General features: G+C 36.5%; 3 protein-coding genes across 3 annotated transcripts; 2 read left to right on the top strand and 1 right to left on the bottom strand.

Moving 5' to 3' along the window:
* Nucleotides 1-2,944: 2,944 nt before the first annotated feature.
* On the bottom strand, nt 2,945-3,469 carry LOC112774401 (uncharacterized). Its single transcript, XM_025818463.1, has one exon. The coding sequence runs from the start codon at nt 3,467-3,469 to the stop codon at nt 2,945-2,947; it is 525 nt and encodes a 174-aa protein (XP_025674248.1).
* A 1,524-nt stretch (nt 3,470-4,993) lies between these two features.
* On the top strand, nt 4,994-7,947 carry LOC112710322 (uncharacterized). The gene is made up of 4 exons (XM_025762496.3): nt 4,994-5,215; nt 5,786-6,463; nt 6,548-6,646; nt 7,213-7,947. Exons 1-4 carry the CDS (start codon nt 5,060-5,062, stop codon nt 7,570-7,572), a joined length of 1,293 nt encoding a protein of 430 aa, XP_025618281.1. The 5' UTR covers nt 4,994-5,059; the 3' UTR covers nt 7,573-7,947.
* Nucleotides 7,948-10,312: 2,365 nt separating this feature from the next.
* Nucleotides 10,313-12,854, top strand: LOC112710313 (probable methyltransferase PMT2). The gene is made up of 6 exons (XM_025762485.3): nt 10,313-10,964; nt 11,052-11,253; nt 11,347-11,635; nt 11,893-12,246; nt 12,326-12,403; nt 12,483-12,854. The coding sequence occupies exons 1-6, from the start codon at nt 10,449-10,451 to the stop codon at nt 12,712-12,714; spliced, it is 1,671 nt and encodes a 556-aa protein (XP_025618270.1). The 5' UTR covers nt 10,313-10,448; the 3' UTR covers nt 12,715-12,854.
* Nucleotides 12,855-18,033: the final 5,179 nt, after the last annotated feature.

Below are 18,033 nucleotides of genomic sequence, written 5' to 3'. Positions count from 1 at the left end.
GCCATTTACTTGAGTTCTTTCTTACCATTACCACATTTGAGAGCCATGTGGTGAAGCAGATCTCTTTGATGAAGCCAGCATTAAGGAGCTTCGTTGTCTCTTCCAGGGCTGCCTTCGCCTTTTCCACTCTGAGGTTTCTTTTCTTCTGAGCCATGGGTTGGATTGTTCTGTCGATGGCAAATTTGTGGCAAATGATGCTCGGGTCTATCCCTAGCATGTCTGATGGGGTCCAAGCGAACAAGTTGGCATTGTCTTGTAGTACCTTTATTAGTTTTGATTTCTCCTCTCCTTCAAGAGCTCGGCCAATATACGTAAATTGTTCTGCCTTTAAGGTCAGAGGAACCCTTTGGAGTTCATCTGCTGGTTGAGGTCTTTCTTAGGAATTTTCCCGAGGATTGAGTTCTACTAATGATAGTACTTCGTTTGTGCTGTGGACAACCTATACTTCTTGTTGAGGTTTTCCTCCTGTGTTGGCCCCTTTTAGGCTTGCATTGTAACATTGCCGAGCTTGTTGTCGATCTAAGTGTATTGTTGCTATCCTGCCATCTAATGGGAGGAAAAATGCCGGTTAAGAATTCCTGAAAAATATTTTCTAAAACAGCGTTGCAAGTATAGTCTTAACCGACGAAATTTCCACTATAAATTTAAATTGTGTCACAATTAATAATAAATAACTGGGAGTAGAATCCCGGGTCGTTTCCCTAAGAGTTGACACGAGATGCAAATTATTGGTTAGGATTTTTTTGAATATTTTCTGAATTTGAGAACGGAGAAATAAATGGCTAGGAATTAAAGCAATGAATGAATAACAAGAGGTGATATGTATTTAAAATAAAAAGCCTTGGTTAGGGGAGAGAATTGGAGTTTCTATCCTTGTTGTCTTTCCCAAGTATAATAGTAAAGGTTCATTGCTCCCACTTAGTTATCCTCTAACAGTTGAAGGAAAGTCAAGTGGCTGTCACTAACTCTGACTCACAAGTCCTAATCACTTCATGGGGAAGGACTAGAGTTGGTGAAAATCGAGTTAGCCAATAATCCCCAATTACAGATTAATACTTGAGTATCACAACTCAAGGGTTTCCAATTACCCAACCCCCAACCAAGTTGGGAATTTTACTCCATTAACATGAATGCCATTTTGATAAACACATAATAGGAGTAAATAAAAGACATGATAATTATGAAAAATTAATTAAATAAAAATTGGCACAAACAATAATTAACATGAATCAAACAAGTAATAAAAATAAATATAAAAATACTCCAATGCATTAATAAGATTCAAAAGTGACAAGATCAAACATGAATTCAATAATCAAATGGAAAAGAGTAAATAAGGGAATTTAAGAAGAAACTAGGAACAAAATGATGAGGAATGAAGGTAGCCTTATCTCTCTCAAGATCCAATTCGAAGATAAAACTAAGAATGTCAAAATCCTAGAGAGAAGTAGGAGTTTCTCTCACTATAATTCAAAAACCAATCAAAAACTAAAGTGAAAGTGAAAGTGTAGTCAGTCTCAGCTCCATCCCTGCCTCTAGTCTGTGTTTTCGGGCTTGAATCTGGGTCCAAATCAGCTCAGAAATCGCCCCCAGCGAGTTTTGTTAAGTGTAGCACGTGACGCTCTGTCATGCGTACGCGTCAGCCACGCGTACACATCGCTGAACCTTGCACCTAGCCACGCGTACACGTCAGTCACGCATACGCGTTGCTTAATGACACTCCTAGTCATGTGCACGCGTCAGCCATGCGTGTGCATCGCTCCTCGTTTCTCAACTCTTGAATTTCTTGTGTTCCTTCAACTTTAACCTGCTTCATCTTCCTCCTTAAAGCCATTCATGCCCTATAAACCTGAAAACACTTAACAAACACATCACGGTATCGAATGGTAATAGAGGAAGATTAAAAATTAACAATTTTAAGGCTTAGGAAGCATATTTTCAATCATAGTACGAAATTAGGAAGGAAGCTTAAAAACATGCAATTTACATGAATAAGTGTGAGAATAGTTGATAAAACCCACTCAATTCAGTCTAAAATATATCATAAAATAGTGGTATATCACCATCTTGTACTTGAAACTTAACACATAGATGTAAAGTAGATACCACTGCTCTGAATGTGTTCAGAGCAGATCTTTTTTTAAGGATAATATTGTAAAGACTAGGGCAGTCGACTATAAGGTATTGGACATCAATGGTCCTTGATAATGGGGTGTTTCCCATTGTCGTTTTTAACCATATGTAGCCTTTTATTGGGACCCTTTCCCCAGAGAACCCAACCAGTTCTCCGAATGAAGGTTGCATAGTTTTTTTAGATAGTTTCATTTTTTGGAAAGTAGAATAAAATAGGACATCAACGCTACTACCTGGGTCCAGAGGACCTTTCTTACCAACAACTCTCCTGTTTGGATGGAAATAACTACCGGGTCGTTGAGGTTTGGGCCTGGTGAGGATAGGTCGGCCTGGCTGAAAGTTATTTTGGGTTCTGTTGTATTAACCTTTCTTTAGGGTAATATTTCTTCAATTGCCAACATTGCCCAGAAACTTCGTTTTCGTGCCGCATTTGTCTTACCTCCCCCAGCGAATCCTCCGGATATGTAGTTTATGACCCCTTTTGGTTGATTAAGGTTGGACCATCTACTGTAATCTTTTTCTTCCGAGGTTCGTTGATGCTCTTCTCGGTCCCGAGTGCTTTCCCTATTTCTTCGTCCTTCGACATACTTGTCTATGAGACCTTGTCGAGCTAATCTCTCTAACAAGTCTTTGGAAATTATGCATTCGTCCGTTATGTGTCCATACTTCTGGTGGAAAGCACAGTGTTTACTTTTGTCTACAAATCGCTGATCCTGGTAACTTCCAGCTCGGGCAGGGGGCTTTATTATTTTGGCATTGAGAATCTCTTTGATTATTTTTTTCTTTCTTTGTATTGAATCTGGTATAAGTATCAAATTTTGGTGTGAGCTTGAAAGGTTTCTTTTGATTCCTTGTTGCTTGGTAATTTGAAAGCCTTTTCCTCTTCTCTTCTGGGTGGTTGTCTGTTCATTTTCTGAGCTTCATGGAGTTCTTCGACCTCTATTTGACCTGCAACCCTTTCTCGGAACTCTTCCATCGTCTTTGGTTTGGTTACTACAATTGTCTCCCAGAACTTGCCAGGTCTGAGGCCGGTTTTAAGGGCGTGTAGGTAGACTGCCGGGTCTAAGTCTGGAATCTCCATGGTTGCTTCAGCGAACCGAGTCATGTAGTCCTTTAGGCTTTCGTGTTGCCCTTGTCTGATTGTGCCTAGGTAGTCTGATCCGTGCACATATGTTCTTGATGCGGTAAAGTAATCGATGAAAGATCTCGCCAGCTCCTCAAAAAAAGAAATTGAACCTGCAGACAATTTGGAAAACCAGAGTAATGCAACACCATCAAGATAAGTTGGAAAAGCTCGATAAAGCACATGTTCATTGTTAGTGCCATTAAAAAACATCATAAATTGGAATTTCTTAACATGAGCGCGAGGATCACCAAACCCCTTGTATGGCTCAAGGGCGGTGGGTAACACAGTTTTTCGGCATCTGAAACTTGGTGATCTCTTCGGAGAAAGGGTTGTCTAAGGTCAACTTTTCCTTTGGCGGACTGATGTTCAGAGGGTCTGTATTACCCCGAGCCAAGCTTTTGGAGTTTCCTTCCTCATGCTTTCCAGCATTATTGGCGGAAGACAGCTCGCTATTCTCCAAACTTCTGCCTGAAGCTCAACATTCTAAGCTAGGAGCTCTGCTTGTGTGGGTTGTTGGATTCCATTATCGGCCATGCTTGAGGATCGAAAATCCTGCAAAAAAGAGTAAAAAGCTAGGCAAAAAAAATAGTAGGGTTAGATAAATTTTAGCCCCACAGTGGGCGCCAAATATTCTGTTCATATGCAGCCGAGGTATGAAGATTCTTTCCGCTGACGTTCAGCTTCGATGGAGAGTTATACATCGTTCTAGGTGAAGGATGAAACACCTCGGCAAAATGAAACACCACGGCGGGAGCACCTGCAAAAAGCACTCCGACGCTCAAGTTAGAATAAGGTGTTAAAAAAGCAACGCAAAGAAGAAATAAAGTGGATTGTGTGACTTGTCCTTCACCGAGCTTATTGGCTCATTTATATAGATGAGTGAAGTGTTAGCTTTCTTTTGTTTGTTCCGATCTTTTAGTAATATTGTGGGTGCCGTTATTATTGGTAACGGACTGCAGATAATATTTGACTAATTTAAAACTGCAACCGAGTTGCGTAATTGATCTCCTCTGCTAATTTCTCCTAATTGTCTGGTCAATTTTGATTTGATCTCATTTCCGAGTTTATAGGGTACACGTCAGTTTTTATTGTTCTTGTTCTTGATTGTTGCTATTTTTTATAGTGTTGTTTATTTGCTGTGTTGCTGTTTTTCATATTTTTAAATTCTTATGCTGTGTGCAGTTTAATTTTTTATATTCTTTGTATTGTATGTTGATTATTTAATTAAAGAATTGTTCCTAACAAAGTTAAAAAATATGTTTAAGAGTAATAAAAAAAATTATTTATTGAGAGTATGTGATCCAACGAAATAGTTAAAAATTCTTGAATATGACTCTTGTCTTTTGATTTTGATGATTAATAATAAATTTTAATATTTATCTTTAATATTTGAATATTTATTTAGTTTGTATTTAGAAAAAATTATAACATTTTGAGTAATATAATACTTTTAATTTAGATATCATTTTAAAACTTATGTTAAAGTATAATTATATTTTATAATTTTAATGTATTTATTTATATTTTATTATAAAATAATATTTTAACTGAATTACGGTTGAATTGGTTGGACTAATAAATTAATAAATTATTAACTATAGCAGTTAATGAAGATTTGGTTTTTAGAATCTTGGTTCATAGTGTGATTGCCACGTCATAAAAAAGGTGGGGTCCTCGAGGGGGTCTTGGATTGTTCACGTGGCAAGATCATAATGGGTGCTTAACTGCTTATATAAATTATGTAAGGACCGCGATGTAGGGAATCATTATTTTGCGATTTTGGGTGAGAGATAAAGAGGAATGGGATCGGCGGGGGAGTGGCTGGAGAAGGCGCTGGTGGAATTGTGTTCGAAGATAGAGACGGGATTGGGTTTGGGTTTGGATGAAGAGATTATAAAGGGACTTGTTTCTTACTGTGACCTTGCTGAGCCTCGCGATGCTAAGGAGTACCTTGATGTAAGTTATCTCTTCCTTTCAGCTGGAATATATATATACACACTTCGAATTATGTTTTACGGGATTTAGGGTTCAATTGCTATGAATTAATTTTGTTTGAGAATCTAACTTACTTTCTAGTTTATTTTATGTTTACTTTATACTGCAGAAGGATTAGGATGCTGTGTAATACCAATTTTGGGCTCTTCTGATGTTTCTTTGTTTGATTATGTGTAATTTTGATTACATTAAATTGTGATTAAAAATTCGTGATGAGATTAGGTATACTGCATCTTCTGAATGCATTTCTCTTATATTGGTCAACAATGAACATCATGATTTAGCTTGTAATTTGAGATCTAATAGTTGGATTCAAGAACCTTGTTTCATAACTGAGCTTTACAAATCAGTCACAAATCTATGACATAAGGCTTTCATGTACAAAAATAAACTTTATGGCACCTTAATATTTGGTCGTAGAGTAGGTTTTGCAAAAGAGATTATCTTTTTATGAGTGGGTCGTGTCTTTTAGTGTCTCACTTGAGTAGAAGATTTAACTCTGAATTACTTTATCTTTATTCTCCTCTGCAGAATATAATTGGTCAGGAAGCCGGGAAGCCTGTGATTGAAGAATATTTAAGACGGAGGGGTCACTTAGAACTCACAACCAAATCCAATGTTCCAACTGCCCAATTGCATGCCTATGTCAAACCTTCAGTTGAGGCATCTGCAGGGGGAAGTAAGAAATCATCGAGAGCACCAAAAGCAGTTACAGTCCAAAGAAGTAATGCCGAACCCATCAAGAATGCAGTTCCCAGCAATCAGAAAAATCAGGTTCCAACTTCAGGCGGTGAATCGAGTACATCACAGAAAGGAAACCAAGGGAATTCCAAAAAGAAGAAGGCTGGGAAAGCCATTTCGCTTGCCGAGGCAGCCAAAGGGTCAATTGTGTTTCAGCAGGGAAGACCATGCTCTTGTCAAGCTCGTCGTCACAGGCTGGTCAGCAATTGCTTATCATGTGGCAAAATAGTTTGTGAACAAGAAGGAGAGGGGCCTTGCCATTTCTGCGGCGCACTTGTGTTGAAAGAGGGCAGCTCGTACGCTGGTCTGGAAGAAACATTGCCCCCTTTATCGAATACCGAAGCTGCTGCTGAAGCTTATGCAAAGAGGCTTGTCGAATATGATCGAAATGCTACTGCTCGTACAACTGTTATCGATGACCAAAGTGACTATTATGAGATTGATGGAAACAGTTGGTTGTCAAAGGAGGTACTGTATTTTACTACTTGTATGCAACTTGCAATGATGTATGCATCTGGTAGTCTGATCAAATTTTTTCTTCTTTTTCTTCAGGAGAAAGAGATGTTGAAGAAGAAACAAGAGGAGATGGAAGAAGCTGAACGAGCCAAACGGAATAAAGTGGTTGTGACTTTTGATCTGGTTGGACGCAAGGTTAGTATTTTGCCATGTCTTCCTGCTTAAAAGTTTACTAAATTGGATTCACTGCGGGATGACATGAATTATCCTATGTCCTTTGAGTATGACTAGAAAGATACCTTTCACCATGATATTTTTTCCTGTTATTTATATATGTATCTCAAGTTATCCTGCTTTTTCCATTTCTCTGCGGTTTCACATATTATTTGTTATGTTGTTTACTGAATGGAAGTCTTGAAGATGACACTAAATACTCATGTAACAAGCTTTGTTGTTTTTGCGATAACTACAATTATTGGTATGTAGTTTAGCCTAAACTGTAAAGTACCTAGGATACATGTTTTCTTCTCTGTCTTTCTTTAATGGCCCTTATAGCAAATTAGCAACAAGTTCATGTTTGATTCTTCTTTTGTATAATTGATTTTGATGCAAAGTGATTACCTTTGGAAGTTCTTATAAAATTGATTCTGACACAATAGAAAATTTTCACTTCTCGCTGCAAAGAAAAGATCTGTTATGAAACATGCACTTGATATACTTGTTTACTGCAAACAGAGTTTAAAGGGGTCTGCTTTTTGTAGGTTCTTCTGAATGAAGATGAAGTTTCAGAACTAGAGTCTGACAATAGAATACTACGTCCACCAAATGAAAAGGAAGTGAACCGTATCAGACCAAATCCAAGTCTTAGAGTACAGCCCATTTTTGTAGACCTAGGATTCACTAAGAAGCATACAAAAGATAGGCAAACAAACAAAGGCGTAAGCAACAGTTTGTGCCTGGAGATTACTGGGAGGGTGCAACATGAAAGCAATGACATGAAGTATTTTATGATGGACAACCAATTGGCAGCAGCAGCTTCAAGTGAAAAATTTTGGAAAGCATCTTCTGCAAATGGAGTATACGATGGTGATGATGGTGAATGTTTTAGGAGTAACCAATGAACTGAATTATATGTAGCTTTTGCATACTTCAGTCTAAGCCTTTTGGATTCTACGAAGGAAAGGAAGTAAATGAAGATGAGAATTTTAGGCAGATCTTTTAATACCACCAGGATGACACTATCAATCTATACGTGTTATCCGTTTCTATTTTAGATTTTGCGGTGTGACTTTTTTAGTGAAGTAAATTTGCATGACTAGCGTACACCGTGATTAGCAATGAAATCAGAAGGGCCAGTGGTGTTTGAACAACTGAAAAAACAGTGCAACAGATTGTTAGATGTTTTGTTGTTCTGTTTAATGCTAGCCTAAATTATTTATTAAGAACGCTTGTTAAAGGTACTATAATGGTAAGTTTTCAACCAAATTTACTATTTATTTCACATGCATATTTCCTTTCCTTTCTTATAAACTAAGGTTTTTGAACACGTATCAATATATTTCATTGCTACTATCCCCAACAGCAAACAGTTGCAATGTAATTTAAAAGTACGACATATTTACTGTAAAAGAAATCTATATTAGCTTAATCAAGTACAAAATGGACATTTTTTCCCAAGAATAATTGAAGTGTCTTAACCAACATAATGAAGTATATGAAACAAGATAATATAAAATTTGAATTTGGAAAAGTATATGAACTAAGAGGTGATCAGTCAAAAAGTAAATAACTTAACTAATTTATAATTATATTTAATTAATTTTATTTGTTTTTAATTTATAATATTTGATATTTATTGCTTCTCACCCCAAATTAAAATTCTAAATGATACGTTGGAGAAATAAGGGCAGAGATAATGGAACTTCCAACAATCCTGATTCTTAGTATATAACAAAATTAATAAAATATATAAAAGAATATTCATTTAGTATGAAAAAGAAACATTCTGATACTTAATAGAAGAAACATCTTAATACCTAGCATAAGCATCATTTACGTAGAAGTTTTGGATTCACCCAGAGCCATCTGGCTGATTTTTGGTTGATACTTTCTTGATTCCCTAACATTGTTGATAAAATTTTCATGCTGAAGCTAAGTTTTTATGTATCTGGTTTTCTAGTCATTCAGAGTTATGAGTGAGATGTGAGCAATTTTGTGCTAATCTGCTCCTGTTTCCTGTTGCATCTTTCATGTGAGAGGCCAGCCAAGTATTTCCAGTGTGTATAAATTGGCAAGGGAAGAGATTAATGAATGCGAAGATCCCGAAGCTGTGAGAAGATGCAAATCCACTGGGGCAGTTCCTCTAAATTGTTACATGAGATATGGTTACTGTTTGCACTGAGGCTAGGCAGTTAAGGAACTGGCAATCAAGGTTGTCCCTCATTTCTCTAATAAGCAACTCTTGCAGAGCAGCATCATGAAGAAGATGCTGCATATGCTGTAGGCTTGGTATTCCCACAACTTGCCGGTTTCTCAAGACAAGTCAAATTGCGCATCCATTACAAGACAATTATTTTAATAAACTCAAAATATATTCATTAAAAAAATTATTAATTATTATGTTTTAAATGAATAAATATTTTTTAATATATCAAAATAAAAGTTATTGATTACAAACCTCAACTTAATAATATTGTTATTTAAGTGGTGAACAGTATTTTTACTTACAATATTAAAATATATAAAACCGTGTATTCCTTATAAGAAGACTTGGTTACAAGGCTCTATTATCTCACATGTGACTCCGTCACAAGTATCACTAGTCATTATTGGGACAAGTTTTACCAAATTTTGTCAAGCTGCTCCCTACCTAAAGAAAGAAGGGTTAGGTGTCGAATAACCAATCCACAAATAAAAATATTTTTATTTCTTTATGAAATAGCATCTGTATGCTATAATCCACCTTGAAACTATATTCTCTTGTTATGTTTTCATTGTTTTGGTTCATTATACTCTTTAAATTTGTTAAATTTCCGTTATATTTTTCATATTAGTGTAACCATACATATTTATTGATAAAGAACATAAACGTGGCTTCTTCAATGTTAGTTCATGTATTCATATTTTGTTTTTATATTATAATTACAGTATTTATTAAAGAATAATAATTTAAATATTTGTCATATTCAATTCACAATATTCTTATTTTATTAATTTTATTCATAATTGTACTTGTATTGTAACTTGTTGATTTTTATTTATATATGCGATATTTTAACGTAGACTTAAAAAGAAAATCATTGAAAATTATTTATACGAAAGATATAATATATGTTTAATAATTATTTAAGAATATCTATACAACAAACATAAAATATACATATCAAATAAATTATTCAAGAATATTTATACAATAAAATAGAATGTATATAAATTAAACAAATTAATAAAAAAATAAACTTAAAAATTCTAACAAAAAATCCTCTAAAATAAAAAAATGAGAAAGTATAGGGAGCCAATGACCTAAGCGTACAATGTGTACAATGAAGGTTTAGAAAGTATTAGAGATATGATTATTAGTGTTACATTGTTCTATCAAGTTACGCTTTTGGGATGAGTGGTTTTAGAATATAGTATTAGAGTTCCAGATTCAAAAGGGTCAAAAGTTCGAACCTTGGTGAACCCAAAATTAACTTAGGCCATTGGCTCCCTAGCACTACTTTAAAAAAATTATAAAATAATGAAATAAATTAAAAAATTATCAATTTTATTTTAAAGATAATTAGACTCGGTTTTACTATTTTAACAACATTTTTCAATTCAAAAAGCTTAAAAACGAAGTGAAGGGTTGTGACTGGTGAAGAGTTGAACCGCCAAGTCAACTAACCCAACGGAATGCATACAAGAAGCAGGCGTAACAGTTGAGTGTCGCAACCAACAAACTAATCCCCATTATACGATACATATTTCTGCAGTTCGGAGAAAACAAAGAATCATCATGTTAACAAAGGGCAAAGTACAAGGAGGAGACACCATTAAAAAGAATTGTTCATTAACTTCAGTTTTGATTGTAGTTGGATTGTGCGGTTTCTTCTACGTAGTTGGTTTATGGCAACGAAGCGGTTTCGGAAAGGGAGATAGAATAGCCATTGGAGTTATCAAAAGAACAGAGTGCATTACTCTCTCTGATCTCATGTATGACACTCCCAACAATCACAATGATGGTGATCATATCAAGGAATACAACTACAAGCCGTGTGATGCAAGCTTCATCGATCACACGCCGTGTCACCGTCGCAGCGGCGAAAGTCAAGAAAGGCACTGCCCTGCTCAGCAAGAAAAGTTGAAGTGCCTCATTCCTGCTCCTAAAGGGTATGCAACACCGTACCAGTGGCCCAAGAATAGAGGAGGAACACGGTTTCCTCAAGAACTTGATGCATACATTGATGAACTTTCATCTGTTATACCCTTCCACACGGGAATGATTAGAACTGCATTGGATACTGAGTGTAGGGTAAGTCTTGTTTTTCATGAGTTTAATTTTGATATAATTAATTGCTTTCTACCTTCTAGACTTGGAATAATTTTTTATGGATGTTAGGTTGCTAGTTTTGGTGCATACATGTTTAAGAAAAATGTAATTACTATGTCAATTGGAGGACATGAATCTCAAGTGCAATACGCAATGGAAAGAGGTATTCCTGCTATCATTGGCGTTCTTGCAACCATGAAGCTGCCTTTCCCTTCAGGATCTTTTGACATGGCACATTGTTCTCACTGTCTCATTCCATGGGACACAGAAGGTGATGATAAACTATGATATGATGCTCCTTATTTACTTACTATTCACTGGTTCCTTGACAAGATCTGAAATTTTGGAACTTATTGTTGCACAGATGGAATGTACATGATGGAGGTTGACCGAGTTCTCAGGCCTGGTGGTTACTGGATACTTTCCGGTCCACCTATCAATTGGAAGAATAACTACCAAGAATGGCAGCGTTCCCAACTGGAACTTGAGAAGGAGCAAAGGAACATTGAAGATATTGCCAAACTTCTTTGCTGGGAAAAGAAATATGAAAAGGGTGACATTGCCATATGGAGAAAAAGATTAAATTGCAGCCAACAAGACACTCCACCCACGGCGGCAGCAGTATGCAAATCCACCCATGCTGATCATGTCTGGTAACTTGCTTCACTTCAACCTCATGAGCAGTTGAGAAACATTGTTTCAATGTGATAGATATATAATCATTCCTGTATTTTTTCTATCACTTTAAACTTTTGAAATAAGTAATTTTTTTTATATGATATCACAGTTTCTATGATCTCTAGAATTTGATCTTTATTGATCCTGATAGATATATAATTATTCATATATCTCCTCCTATCTGCTCAGACTTTTTTGGGATAAGTAGCTTCATGTATTCACTGTCTACTAGGTACAAGAAGATGGAAAAGTGTGTAACTCCTAGCCCCGGACCAAGCCGTTCATGGAAACCATTCCCAGAGAGGCTCAACGCCATTCCATCAAGAGTAAGCAGAGAATATGTGGAGGTATACAAGGAGGACAGCCGATTGTGGAAGAAGCATGTAAATGCTTACAAGAGGGTCAACAAAATCATTGACTCAGGAAGGTATCGCAACATCATGGACATGAATGCTGGTCTGGGAAGTTTTGCTGCAGCTCTAGATTCAACCAAATTGTGGGTTATGAATGTTGTGCCTACCATTTCTCAAAAAGCTTCTCTTGATGTTATCTTGGAGCGTGGATTGATCGGCATTTATCATGATTGGTAAATTTAGACATGCTTTCCTTTGTGTGAAGCACAACATTTTCATAAACCTTAATTTGTGTAATTCTGCCTCTACAAGGTGTGAAGCATTTTCCACATATCCAAGAACATATGATCTGATCCACGCAAATGGTGTTTTCAGTTTGTACAAGAATGTGTAAGTTGGTTAATGTTGTTTCTGTTATTTCATTAACAATCACACGAATGTGTAACTGAAATGAAATTGATTCATGCAGATGTAGTGCAGAAGAGATGCTACTGGAGATGGACCGGATTCTGCGGCCGGAAGGAGCAGTGATATTGAGAGATGAAGAGAATGTGTTGAGGAAGGTTCAGAGAATAGTGAGGGGAATGAGATGGAAGACCAAAATGGTGGATCACGAGGATGGTCCACTTGAGCAAGAGAAGCTTTTGTTTGCTGTCAAGCAGTATTGGGTTGAAGGTGACACCAACATCACCACCACATGAAAATATCATAGGACATAGGGCATGTCTTGTATTTCTAAGAGAATATTTGACTTCACTTCTAAGGCATGGCCTTTACCTCAATTATACTAAAGAACCTAAAAAAAAAAATCATTTATTAGAAATTTATTACGAGTTACGAATTTCATACTTAGATAATATATGAATCTAAAATAGACATTGTTTATGAGGAGTGCTATGGCCAGTAATTTTTATGTTTTGTAATTATTAATTGGCTATCAATAGTGTTTTTAATGGGGTGAAATTATATTCAATAGTGGGAGATCACTCAATTTTCTTTTGATAGTTAAGTGTTGACCTAAAAAATACAAAAGTTGCTGACTCCTAGACTTTTTCATTGTTTATTTATCTTAATTTAATTATATATGAATATCTTTTAAGAAAAATTTAGGGGGCTAGCAGTTTTGTTAAATTTTGGCTAACATGTAATCAGCAAAGAAATGTGAGTCATTGGATGAAATCTCACATCAATCTCTCACCATTAAATTATCATTGATGACTATTTGTTGGCTACCAATCACAAAAAATTACTGGCCCTAACATTGCTCTATCTTTTATTCTTAATTTATAGGATTAATAGTCTCTTAAAAAAATATCATATGAGATAAATTAATCTTTTCATTAATTTTTTTGATGATGCGTCGTTGATAATCGTTAATGTGTAAATTCAAATTCTTATCTACACTTTTGGTCTTTTATATTAAGTCTAATAGAGCATTTTTAAAGTATTACTTTTTAATATTTTTAAAAAATAAATTAATTTAAAATTAAAATTTGTATTAAAATTAATAGATAAAATAAAATAAATCTCACCTTAAAGAGATGATATGTTAATATCACTTTAATAGAGAACCAATAAAATTTTGCTATTTGTATAATTATCTTAATAAAATGATTAAAAATAATATAAAATTCTAATTGAATCGAGACGCAATAGGAGAATGACAAATCTCACTTTTAGTTTCTATTCCGAGAATTACATAAAACGTTGATTGGGTATGAATGTGAGGTTCAGACTCTTTATGAGGCAGTATCTGACTTGTTGCGCTGAGGTACCACTGTCCGAGTTCCTCATGAGGAGGTGGGAGATGGTACCTACAAGAGACTCCGATGTTTAAATTAGTAAGGATTTTAAGTAGGTTTTAGTAGAATAGAGCGTGTGTATACTTAAGGGGGGTGTCAGTGTATTTATAGTAGAGTTTGATGACCACATTTTTTGGAGTAGTTCCATTTCCACCTTTAATTGATGGATAACCGTTTCTTTTATTTTTGAGAGTTCGTTGGGATCTATCTTTTAGGAGAGACAGAAATAGCAGCAGAGATTCGGGGAGGCAATTACTTATTTAGATAAATAACATTGGTCTTTGTCGCCGTGTCCGGCCTCTTAAAGAGGTCGGGTAAATGGTAGAGGCTACCCTTTTTGGGTGGGCCTTTTTGTCCTTGTTGAGCCTAGCTCTATGTTTTGGACTAAGGTATGAACAGTGCCCCTTTTTGAGTCCGAGCTTTCATGAGGTCGGGCTCAAGCATTTCGTGGCTTCAGTTTTCGTTGTCAGGTACGCAGCCTTCAAGAGGTCGGGTACTCGACGTGTTTTGAAATTTTGAACATTACCACTTTAAATGAGGGGCGAACGTTACGTGGCAGTTTCCTTGCAATCCGCGCATGGCTTTAAAGAGGAATGTGAAATGACTGTTTTACCCCTTCTCTCTTATATAATGCTTCACGCTCTCCTTCTTCTCCCTTTTCCATTTCTGAAAATGCTCTTTTTGCTTCCTTCATTGCAAAAAACTCCTTCAATTTCTTTCTTTGTTTCTTGTTTTGTAACCATTTTTCAGTTTCAAGATTTTTTCTATTTTGATTCGTTTGAAGAGTTCTTGGAGCTTTCGAAGAGGATCGTTCATGATTTTGCTACTTAACGTGCCCTTCCATTTTTCAAATTTCATAAGGTTGGTGTTTTTATCCACTTTTGCTTGTTGTCTCGATTGTTCTGCATTCATGACACTGTTCTGAATGGTCCCCTGAATAGTAATGTTGGTGATAAATTTTGTTTTTTCGTTATCGATACTGGCGTCTTGAGATTTTGATAGCTTGTTTAACTGTTGTTGCTTTGTTTATTGCTAAAAAACCCTTTTGAAATTGTTTGCCGTCTAGGATTATAGTTATGAACTTTGGCTGTGTCTCTGGAATTTTTGAAAAATTGTTGCCTTTTGTAGAATGCCATCATGTTGTCCCCTAATGGCATTGCTATTGCTAGTGCAAGAGTGACACCATTTCTAAAAAGATCTTTTGAAATCATATATTTATTTTATTTTTCTTTACCCGACTTCTTTTGATTGGTGTCCAAGCTCTTTAGCGAGGACTTCTTTTTGTTGCATTTGTAGGTATAGTTTTATGTCTCGATCCATTATTCACAACATGTCAACAAAAGTCCCTCCTTCCCTTTTAGCTTGGGAAGATACTTCTGTCCTTACCATTGTTCCTGTAGTCGATAGAGAATATGCTGAGACCTTCTGTAGACATCATAGGCTCTGTGAGAATCGGGAGGATTAGCGAAACTATGAAATAGTAGTGGCCGATCCCGAGGAGAGGGTATGCTTTTTCCCCTTAGATAAGTCGGGGCATCCCTTTTTCTATGCTTATGATTGTTTTTTTTTTCGAAACTAGATGTTAGGCTTCTTTTCTTTGATTTTGAGAGTAATGTTCTTTGGACTTGTAATGTTGTCCCTTCCCAACTTCATCCTAATTCTTGGGCCTTTCTCAAAATATACCAACTCCAGTGTCGGGAGCCTGATGTTCGACCTTTTCTCAAGATCTTCTTTTACCTCTTCGTTCTGACCAAGCCCTTTGGTTCAAAATAGCTAGCTTGGTTCCTTCTGTGCCATTTAGGGTAGGAAATTTTTTTTCATTTTTGATGAGTCCTTCCACGACTTCAAAATTATTTTTTCAAGGTCTGAGTGGTAGAGAGTGCCCAACCTTTCTTTTTGGATGAGAATAATGAACCCTGTTTCCCATTATACTAGGAGAAAAAATCCATGATAGCTAAGTATAGTGTAGATGCCTTAGACAAGCTTGAGAAGGCCGTAGTTGACTTGTTTGAAGAGTGCTAGGGCCGAGCTCCTCACTTGGACACCAAAAAATTCTTAGGGGACCCCAGTCAACTTCGGTCTAAGCTATGTAGTTTTCTTACCTTTGGCTTTTGATTTTTGGTTGTGATTTGTGTTGGTAATTAATGTACTTTTACTTTTGTTTTGCAGAAAAAATGGCTCCAAAATTTGCTGCGATGAAGACAATATGGGCCACAAGAAGAACGTTGTGGCTCATGGTATTTAGCAGAAAGAAGTCGGGGGTTTCTCTGTCTGATCTAATCCCAATAAGTTGGACTCGGGTCCTTCAGCTCTAAAGGAAGTTATCCCCGTTCTAGCTTCTCGGTTAATTTCTCCCGATTCTCCTTCAGGGAGTGCTGGGGACCGTCCTTCTCCTTCATTCTTGGAACCTCCTCCCAAAAGGTAAAAGACTGTTGAAGCGGAGAGTATTTACGATAAGGGTTTTGATGGGTTTGCCTGAAGTAAGAGAAATATTCTCTCTCATAGCTGTATCAATATGGACGATGTGGCTATTCAAAACCACCATCAACACATGGCCCGACATGGAATTCAGATGGCGGGTGTGTGTACTGCTCTGGCTAGGGAGTTAGAAAAGACTCCTATAAGCACCACACATAGTTCTCTGGTGGCTGCCCGAGTTGAAGTGGAGAGGCTAAAGGAGATCAAGTAGGAACTAGAGGAAGAGAGGGATGGACTGACGTCCGATTTGGAAAAAACTCGGCTAAAATGAGGAAGGCCAAGGTATCCTTGGCCATGGTGGAGGGGTTGAAGAAGAAGGCCGAGGAGAGCTACACTTAAGTTTTCGGGAAGAAGCTCGACCTCCAAGAGGAGTTGAATAAAACCAAGGAAGGATATGCCATACTTAAGGAGTCTCTGGTTGAGGGGATGGACGAGATGTTCGCCAACCTGAAGGCCTAGGTCCAAGTTCTTGCCCCAGAGGCCGATCTTTCCTTGTTTAGTGGTGCAGAATTTCTAACCACAAACTATCTGGCAAGTGCACCGGGTCGTACCAAGTAATACCTCAGGTGAGTGAGGGTCGATCCCACGAAGATTGATGGATTAAGCAACGATGATTGATTAATTTACTTAGTTAGGCAAATAGAAAATAATGTTTGAGAGTTCAAAGACATTAAACAATAGAAAGAATATTAGAGAAAGGCACGTAAATAAGTTGGGAATAAAATATGGAGAGACAGTTAAGGTTTCAGAGTTATCTATTTTCTGGATTGACTTTTCTTATTAAATTATTCTAATCATGCAAGATTTAATTCTTGGCAAACTATATGTGACTAGACCCTAATTCCTTAGACCTTTCTAGTCTCCTCTAAAATTCATCAACCGCCAATTCCTTGGTCAATTAATTCCAATTAGAGGGTGAAGTTCATTTCTAGTTTATGTGCCACAAAAATCCTAATTACCCAAATATAAGAGGATTATATGTCACGTATCCCGTTAAGTCCAGATAATTAAAATTTAGGAGAATATGTTTTCAAGTTGTTGTTCAAGTAAAGAGCTTTTCCAAGTTATACAAGAACTCAATTAGAAAGAGGGTTATACTTCCGTTCCACCCAAATTCATAAAATAAAGAACAAAAACAATTCTTGAAATATAAATCAGTACATGAATTAAAATAGAAAAATAATAGTATCAATCCATACAATAGACAGAGCTCCTAACCTTAACAATGGGGGGTTTAGTTGCTCATGGTTCAGAGAGAAAATAAGGATTCTGATAAAATATATTTTGGTAGTGTAGAATCGGCATCCCTATGGAATAATTCACATCCCCTTTTATATCTAATCCTAATTAATTTAAAATCTATCTTCTAAAACTAAAATAATATATTTTCCTATTTTTAAAATAAAAATTAAGTTTAAATCAGAATTAATTAAATAATCAGCAAGTCTTCAATTGATGGATGGGGACCACTTGCTTTGTAGGGTCCACGCGTAACTTGGGAAGTAACGAGAAGTGTTCCCTTGAATCCTCCATTCTGCAGCCTCTAATCTGTGTTTCCTGGGCCGAAAACTAGGTCAAAAACAGCCGAGAAATTGCCCCCAGCGTTTTCTGCGAATTCTGCACGTGGTGCATGTCACGCGTACGCGTCATTGATCTTCTTCGTGTGTCGCGCGTACGCGTCAGGTATGCGCACGCGTCGCTGAGCAATTTTGCTTTTCACGCGTACGCGTCAGGTACGCA

This window comes from Arachis hypogaea, chromosome 1, assembly GCF_003086295.3.
Source record: "Arachis hypogaea cultivar Tifrunner chromosome 1, arahy.Tifrunner.gnm2.J5K5, whole genome shotgun sequence".
In the NCBI taxonomy this organism is placed as follows: domain Eukaryota; kingdom Viridiplantae; phylum Streptophyta; class Magnoliopsida; order Fabales; family Fabaceae; genus Arachis; species Arachis hypogaea.
The sequence above is the reverse complement of the archived record's forward strand: the minus strand, read 5'-3'. Positions and strand labels throughout refer to the sequence as shown.